Here is a 9,724-nt window from a genome sequence, read left to right as displayed (position 1 = left end):
TGTTTACACAATTGCCAGCACGGCAATGAAAAGAGTCAAAAACACCCATATTGTGTTTTATGGCATTAAAATGTGATTTATTGAAATTAATCCGAATTAATTTTAAATGTTTAAGGTTTTTGTGTGTTTCTGTGGTTCTTATGAGTTTACTGAGTGCCTGTTGTTTATCTTGATATTTTCGTAGATGGCCGTAGATCTTATACTGTAGAAAGTACAAGAAAGGCAGAGAATCAATTACAGCCCAGTCCATCCAACATGTTTCTGCTTCTTCTTCTAAAGTCCTATGATATTGTGTAGATCTGAACATTTCATATTTTAGTTCATGAGGAACACAGTTGATCTCATGCCTTGTAAAACTGACACAAAATGATGTAATCCGTCTAATACAATATTCATTTTGTTCATAGCATTCATCCACGAACTCTTCACGTAAGAATGTATCCTGCATACAACAGGTACAGACAGGTTGATTAGGATAAGAGTTATAGTATCTTTCAGAGAGTCTAAGCAGCAGCTCAGCTTTCTGCATATCTCCTGAACTGTAGAACACAGAAGCCAGTTTAAGTCTGCAAGAGGAGTTGTCCGAGTCCAAACCATCTAGTAGCCAAACAAATGCCTGAAGTGATATTTGCTTGTTAAAGCCTATACTTGCTGATGCCAGGGTAGATCCATATATGGTAAAGAGAAAAAGTGCAAAAAAACCTGAAACTTTTATTTTCACGGTACGTCATTAGTCTCACTATATGTTGTTTCATTGTTTTTACGTTTGTGTAATGCAACTCTCTCAAAATCATAAAGACATTTGTACTTACTCTGTTTGCAAGGTTAAAAAAACTGTGTAGCTATAAAACATCTACTCATACTATAAGTATTGATGAAACTGCATGCTCTTTGTGGCATTTCATTCAATTTACTAGTAATTTAAATTCTCAGTCCAAGATCATCAATATTACTTTGTTTTTAATGCTTGCACATCACTCTGAATAAAATCAGTTAAGTTTGTCAAACGTTGTTGTTTTGTCTCCGCTGTAAATTGTCCTGCCATCAAATTGTTATCTCGTATAATGAAATGTCGACTTCTTTCTCTACACAACAGCATAATTCCAATAAGCAGTTTGTTAAGCATCTGAATAAATTGTTCTTAATCCACAAACTTGGCTCTGTGTTTTGTATAGTTTGAAATAGAACTGTTTTACACATATAACTTGATATATTTATTTCGCGTTTAGGATTTAAATAGTGTTTAAGAATGTTTAAGAATGATTTTCATTAAAACGTAACACCTGCGTTGTGTTATATTTAGATCAAACATTAGGCATCTTTCTGAGAGTGATGTAGATATTCTCTATTTCAGTTCAGGATATACACTAACCTTACTTCCAGTTGGAACAACAAAACACCTAGTGCTGGCGGCATGATTCCTAATTTCTTGTGATGGCCATCTCCCTTTACCTTGGCTTTCTAACCAATGCCGCTTGAGGCCAAGATTTACATGATAAGAAAACACTGTCACAATTAAGGTTATTAAGGTATTGATACCAATTACTCCTGCTTTGATATTTTCATAAGTATTGTATATTGTATTTGAATATTGTTTAAGGGAATGCGAAAATCAAGCAAACATTTATTTAATACATTATAACATAGTTAAAATGTCTGGTTCTACAAATGTGAAATTACGTGTATGAAATGCATTTGTTACTCACTTTCATATTGGACTGAACAAAATGACATGAAAATTAAAAAAAACCCCTGCTTTTCTATCTGTTTCACAAAGAAGTGGACATCATGCTATTGTTACTTTCTCTGCGGATGCGCAGGCTGGTCTGGATCCATGCTGGTCGCAAACCCATTATGTTGGTTTTGTCGTGACGCGGCTCATATACATAATACATTAGCACGTTGCTTCTGGTCATTGGTTAAGCATTACATACAGCCTCCCATATAAGGTAAAACGGCACAACAACATTCCGATAGATCGTTTAAATAAAGCAACACCCTTGCAAGCATCGGAGTTCAGGGCGGTGTTCTGATTTCAGGTAAGCAACACTTTCTAGTTGAAAGAAATCTGTTCATTGTTTTCAATGTTAATTGTTCATGTTTTATCCATTATTCATAAAATAGAACTGTTAAGAATTGTTAAAAATGAAAAAAAAAATCCAATTCTGCTATCTGATTATATAAACCTACCTTAGAAAGATGCTAACAACCTGATAAGAATTGTATATATTAATTCTTTTAAGAAAATTATTATTTTAAAATAATTAATTTTAAAATATTTAAGAAATATATATAACCTTTCTTATACTTATTTTGTGAAATGCATGCTATAACATTTCTTTATGTATATGATTAGAGATGTGGTTTCAAACAGCAGAGTTCAGGGAATTGTTCTGATTTCAGATAATATAGTCAGGTCTCCTAGAAGTTGCTACCTAGGTCGTGTAGTGAGGTGTTCTTTGAACAATTAAATCTTTTAAAGCAACACCAGCGGCCAAAACCACCTCACCTGCTGTAGCTAGCCAAGAGATGAACAGACGCCAGGAATTTGAACCAGCTTGGTCGACTTACGATTACGCAGGGACAAACCGTGGCTGTAATTCTGATTCCTCAATCCTTTAACACAGTGGTTGCATATCGACAGTGAACTAAGTCAATTGTTTTTTACATACACAAATTAATATTTTCATTAGGTTACTTTTACAATATAAATGATAGTCTCAATGATATACAAGAGTTTCAAGAGTTTCAATGATATACATGACATAGTGAAGTTTATACATGACACCGGAAGTGAAACGCATTGTTCTAGTCACATACCGCAATAAAGTTGGCATGACCCAACAAATTAATAGAAATAACCAAATATTTTTTTCCTATAACGCAACGCGCATATAAAGTTGGCATGTCACAAAAGATAATATGAATAACTCAATAATTTTTTTTCACAAAACGTCCAATGCACATATATAACGTAATAAGCAAAAGATAATAAGAATATAGATATAAGAAAGCAGAAAAGGTGTTCCATACAAAGCATATTATAAAACATGGAAAAAATAAATTTGAGAAACGATATGAAATCATCAAAGCTTGTAAGGAATTGCGAAATGATAGATCTGGAGGACCAGATCTTTACATAAATGAATTTTTTAAATACGGTATCGATTATTTTGTCTCGTACATACTAGCGTTATTCAATAAGTTACTGAACACTGGTCATTTTCCTTCTGTATGGTCGGAAGGTTTTATTATTCCGCTTTTTAAAAAGGGGGACCCTAATTTACCAGAGAATTACAGGGGAATAACTCTTTTGAGTACTATGGGTAAACTTTTTACCAGAGTTATTAATAATAGATTAAATAAATGGGCGGAAAAATATCATGTGTATATTGAATCACAGGCAGGCTTTAGGTCACATATGGGCACAATTGACAACGTTTTTATTTTACATGGATTAATTAATCATATTTAAAATCAAAATAAGAAAATATACGTATGTTTTGTAGATTTTACCAAAGCTTTTGACTTACTAGTGCGAGAGAATATTTGGTTAAAGCTGATTCATATTGGTGTCCGAGGAAAGATTCTTACTGTTTTAAGATCTATGTATCAAAATGTTAAGTCTAGGGTGAAAACTCAAAACAACACTTTGAGTGAAAGCTTTTTATGTTCGTTGGGTGTCCGTCAAGGTGATTGCTTATCTCCCTTTCTTTTTTCTATTTATGTAAACGATATTGAAGATACTCTTTTACGTGAAGGATTTAAAGGCATAGATACCGGTTTTTTAAAACTTTTTCTTCTTTTATACGCAGACGATATTGTGATAATAGCCGAAAGTTTAGATGATTTACAAAAAGGCATGGATATTTTAAAAGATTATTGTGAACGTTGGAAACTTACCGTAAATATTAATAAAACAAAAGTGATGATTTTCAGAAAGGGTGGACGATTACCAAGAAATATTAGGGTTATGTATAATGAGTCTGAAATTGAAATAGTGAATAAATTTACATATCTTAGTATAGTTTTTTTCTTGTGGGGGGTCTTTTGAACACACATATGATGCATTGTCAGGTCAAGCATTAAAAGCTATTTTCAAAATGAAACAATACTTACAGAAATTTACTTATATAGATATAAAACATAAAATTGAATTGTTTGACAAGTTAATTAAACCGATGTTATGTTATGGATGTGAAATATGGGGCATGAATAAAGCTGATAAAATAGAAAATATACATACACATTTTTTGAAAAATATTTTAGGGGTAAAATTACAAAAACCCAGACTAATTTTGTATACGGCGATTTAGGTAGAATGCCTTTAAAACAACAAAGAATAATACAAGTTTTTTAAAATTCTGGTTAAAAATAATTAAATGCGATAACGTGAAACTGATTAAACAAACATACAATTTGATGCTTGAAGATATTGAACAAAACAAATGAAATTACTAATTGGGCAACATCTGTAAGAAACAATTCTTGAAAATTTAGGCTTAAATTATGCATGGATATTTCAAGAAATAGGAAATGAAAACATTTTTATAGGCAGAAATCAAGCGAAGACTTTGAAGATAATTTTATTCAAACCTGGATGTCTGAAGTTGAAGCTTCACCCAGGGCCGACAATATAAACTTTTCGCTACTTTCGGTTTTTCAAATACATAGAACAAATTAATATCAATAAATACCGAGCTGCTTTAACAAAGATTTCGTTTATCGTCACACAGATTGTATATAGAAACCGGCAGATGGCATAAACCGCATCCGATTCCAAGAAAATGAACGCAAATGTATCTTATGTAACACACTAAGAAGACGAATTTCATTTTCTTTAGAATGCGAATTATATAAAGATTTAAGAATTAGATATATAAAACAATATTTTTCGAAAAAGACCGAATATTCCAAAGTTTGTTGAACTTCTTTCCAGCGACCAAAAACAAATAAATACAAATCTTGCCATATACTTATTTAAAGCAATGGAACGCCGTAGCATAGTTTTATATTAAATGTGAGTCACTTTTCTCCACAAAATATATTTTTACATTTTTCTCTTGTGGAAGACTCTATTTTGATGTATTAATAATATTTTTGTATACGTGTGCATGTGTGTGTGTGTGCGTGCGTGTGTGTGTGTGTGTGTGTATGTGTGGGTGCGTGCGTGTGCGAAGTTTTTTAATTCTCATGTTTAATATTCATTGTATTTTTCAAAATCTTATTGACGTTGACTATAATAGGTGTATAACTGTTTGAAAATTTGAGAAGATTTACATAAAAGCATTTATGATACTGTTGTTTCACCAATCGCCTCTTATAGTTTGCAAACTGATAATGATTGCATGCAGTGATGATTGATATTTTTTACGATCATATACATTTATGCTGATTTATATAGAATTGGACCGCCACTGATTATTTTGTAAAAAAAAAAACAAACTTGTATTATATGTATGTATATATGTACTCACAGGCATTTGCCTTTTGTTCAATAAAATTATTATTATTATTATTATTATTATACGTGATCTGAAGAGAGTGCTAATTGAATGTTAAAACATTATGATCTATAAACATAATGAAATAAAACGTGCTCATAACGACACAACCTCTCTGATATATTTTTTATATCTGCATGTTATCCATTTTTCGTCTTCAATTTTATCACATGAGTTGCGCATTCCGTAACGTTGTTTATACATACAAATAAATCTTTATTTTATTTACTATATTACATGAATACATGCTCATTTATATCGTCACAAATGTATTGAAGTTAGCGTAGGCAATTTGTACAATGTAGTACTCGTATTTACAGAGTTAATCTTCCATAGATATGTACATGTGATGGTTAAATATCATGTATTTCAATTTGCACGAGAATTTCGTGCTTCATTATACATTGACTTTTCAAGAGAGGCCCTCCCGATTATTTCGTTATTAAATCAAATTTATTATGTGTTTGTTATTGGATTGTGAAATTTTACGCTATTGGTAAATACCCAATTCTTAATGGGATCGTCAATTCAGATTTAAAAGCACAACATTGACTATAATAAGGCCTATTAGAGGCAAATATTTTGGCCCATTCACCAACTTTAAAACCCCATATTTTCCCCATTTATAGAATACTTTTCAACACAACATTTGATAAAATAGACAGTTCCTAAAAATGGCATTGGGTGTTACTGAAATGTCGAAAGCAATATAGATATATACAGGGCTATCCTGGTTGTAATAGCATTTAAATTGAGAATACGTGTATAAGGAAATATTGTTCAAGCCTTGCCTAATTCGTTTTTGAACCTGAATTGGTCATCTTTCTCCGAAATGTGAAACAATCACTTTACATGGACAGAAAGTAAAACGACATTTCCCCCGCTACTCCCGCGCTCCTCCGGGGGCAAAGACGGAGCTATAATCACTTTGTGCTATATACAATGAACATATATTAGTTTAAAAACTATATTCTTGCTTTGACATTTTAAAATGTTAAGCAAAAGTTAAATAGAAATATTCTAACACTATATCACCAATGCTATTTCTGTAACAATTATTTATTTTAGATAAATATTCACGTGAATCAACAGCTTTATTGTGTTATTTATGACAAAATATTCAGAGTTACTAGATAATGCGTTCGTTCAATTTGGTTTTTCGTATTAACCTTATTTATAAAACAGAGAAAATAGAATCCCAAATAAATTTCAAAGCTGAAAAATTATTGAAAATGTTGTAGTCTCGGTTTAGTTGAGCATGTTCATGGACGGTACTGCAAAGTGCAAACTACCACCCATGCCCATAGCACCAGCTTAAATATTAACATGAGTTATTAGCTATATGCTATAAGGAATAATTGTACGGTCTCCAAGTTAAAAAGGCGTGTTTTTGCGTATCAAAGACTAGCTGTCAAAAGAAGAAGGGAGAAATAAGGCAGGCAATATAACCCTATACAGTATTTTAGTTGTTTAGGTTGAAACCACCGAACAAGATAAACACAAATACAACAGTAATGCAATGCTGAACGACCTTCAATAACCAGGTTGTAACTTCTCGAATTGAATGTTTCGGCGACTTTTTACGGGCTCCACACTGTACAAACAACACTGACTGTATCACGAAATGGTATCACGATACTAACATTAAGACAATATTACTGATATTGTTCAATTTGAGTCTGTTAACCTTCAATATAATGTCTGCATTGTACTTGCTATATGAAGTCACTCTTTGTATTGTACAAATTAAAAATGTAGTCAATGTAATTTTGTAATATTTTACATATATACTGAAACAATGTCACGACCCAGGTAAGAAATGCTAACAATTTTCTTCGTTCGGGCCTCATCTTGTTTAACAACGGGTATAAATACTGGCACATGCAGTAACATCTTCACTATTCTTCTTGGACAGACGACATTAGAGGAAATAATGCAGCTTCAAGTTTTCATTCCTTTGTGCATGGTCTTCTTGTGCGTTGTTGATAGCCGCAGTACGGATTTTCAACGACGCCGTTTTCCTCCAGGTAAGTGAAGATTCTTTCTGTTCTTTTCTTTTGTAATACATTATGGATACTTTTGGTACGGACATAAAACTATAGCTGGACGTTGTACTGTTTCTCGATAGATAGACTTTTAGATAATTATTCTAATACATTTTCATCACTCGGTCTTTGTGGTTATATGCAGTTAATTCACGTGTTCTGAAAAATTTCGTTTGATGGAAATAATACACGACACTAAGTGAGTCACGTAGCATTATAATGACCGATCAGTCCACCGGGACAAAGCCGAACGTTTAGATGTGCTTAATGTTTAACAGGTCTAGTATATCGCCAGATAAGTGCATGATGCACAAATTGGTACATAATACATAAATTGATGTATTTAATCATACACCGATCGGTGAATAAAAAATTTAATAAATACGTTTCTGTAAATAATTTATTTATAATCATGTTTTGGCACATAACATTGGTAATTGTCTGTTTTATTGACAAAGAATAAACACGACTTCTGATCTAAATGAACTTCAGGAGATTTTAATGTTTTCATCCACTGAAAAATTGTAACTTTTGCCAGTGTTTACATCAATATATTAGTTTTTCAGGATATTTCTATGAATATTATCTATAATTAGTGCAGGTGCCACAATTCACACTGCTATATTAACAAAATAATGGTTCTTCAAAGATTTGAAAGATAGTCTGGTACACCATTTGGTGCATCGTACAATACACCAATTAGTGCATCATACACATACTGGTGCATCATGTTCTAATCTGGCGATATACTAGACCAGTTTAAGGCCAAATGGGTGGTCACTATAATGCTATAAGAACCGAAGTTTTGATTATTCCGCACTATACATGAAGAAAATGGTAAAAGTACGAGAAAAAAATCGTATTTAGATATCACTATTCCAAGCATATAATACCGAGAACCTTCGGAAGTTTGCCTATTTATTACATGCTTTTTGTTAGTTTATAGAAATATATCAGTGAAATATAAAACTGATATGTACACCGTTTTGATAATCCCGTTACGTTGTTTTAGTGACATACCAGCGTGCACATTACTGGAAACAACTTAATGACGTTCAAAAGTTGTATTATTTGGCGGCGCTTTTTTTAGAATTTGGATTTTCTTTTGCAATATAATTTTTTTATAAGTTTTAGTTTAGTGCAAGATCGATTTATAGTTCATCTTGTGAACACCAAAATTTTATATTTGACGCGTGGCTACGCCACTCGTGAAATATACATTTTGGTTCTCGCTCTGTGAAATATATTCCGATTTTACAATAAATTAAACAAACATCCTATTTAAAATGTACGTTTTGTTTACCGGTATGTATGTTTAGAAATAAATGATCTATTAAATCAATAACATATATTGCATTATAAAGGAATTGTGAATGTATCGAACTTGTTTACTATATTTAATTACCAACTTCTAGGGTCTCGTGAAGTAACGACCGAGGAGCCCACTCCCACAGAGACCTACCCGTCTTCCCCAGATGAAGTTCCTGATGTCGACATTCCAGAAATTGATTACGAAAACTGGCCATATGCAATGATGGAATGTAAGTTACAACAAAAGTTGATCTCTTCGTTTTTCTCAAATAACCAGAATATAAAGATTTTTTGTATGCGAAAGTTACTGACCCAATGGTCTACAAGAGAAACGGCCTTTGTAGCCTTTTCTAGACAGTAAAACAAACGCGTTTGTTTCTTAAATAGAAAATTTCATCGTCGAATTTTCTACATAACTAAAATTCGATGCCACAAAGGGGTGTAGCAATGAATTGTTAGTATATTTCGTAATAATTATAGTTTTAAAATTTGCACTTATTTACGAATTATTTAAATCATTTAAATGAAATAAAATTACAAACCTGTTTCTTTTTTACTCAATTGAATGATGAAATATTTTCATATTAAAGTTGGAGACACCATCACCAGCATTCTCTGACTATTTCATATCTATATTTGGAATTTGTGGTTGGAATACATTAGCTGTAAAACTATGTCAATATACATGCACTATAAAAACTTTATATAAATGCTAAATTGTATTGATATATGTTACCCTTATTTCAGTTTCAAGCTTTTGGTTGGTAAAATGTGTAACAGCACGACTTGTAACTGGGAGATCACCAAACAAAACGTAAGTTATTACTATACTCATTTGTAAAATACTATTTGCAGAAAAAATTT

The 9,724-nt window shown here is 32.0% G+C and overlaps 1 protein-coding gene across 1 annotated transcript; it reads left to right on the top strand.

The window, feature by feature from the left end:
• Positions 1–7,323: 7,323 nt before the first annotated feature.
• Positions 7,324–9,674, top strand: LOC132755504 (uncharacterized; the record flags this gene model as incomplete). The annotated part of the gene is made up of 3 exons (XM_060746384.1): positions 7,324–7,531; positions 8,965–9,153; positions 9,608–9,674. Coding segments are annotated over exons 1-3 (464 nt in total), but the record flags the coding sequence as incomplete, so codon positions are not given.
• Positions 9,675–9,724: the final 50 nt, after the last annotated feature.

The sequence above is a fragment of the Ruditapes philippinarum genome, unplaced genomic scaffold (assembly GCF_026571515.1).
Source record: "Ruditapes philippinarum isolate M1 unplaced genomic scaffold, ASM2657151v2 ctg1169_1_1_1_1, whole genome shotgun sequence".
Lineage (NCBI taxonomy): Eukaryota > Metazoa > Mollusca > Bivalvia > Venerida > Veneridae > Ruditapes > Ruditapes philippinarum.
Note: the sequence above shows the minus strand (reverse complement) of the source record. Positions and strands in the feature narration are given on the sequence as shown.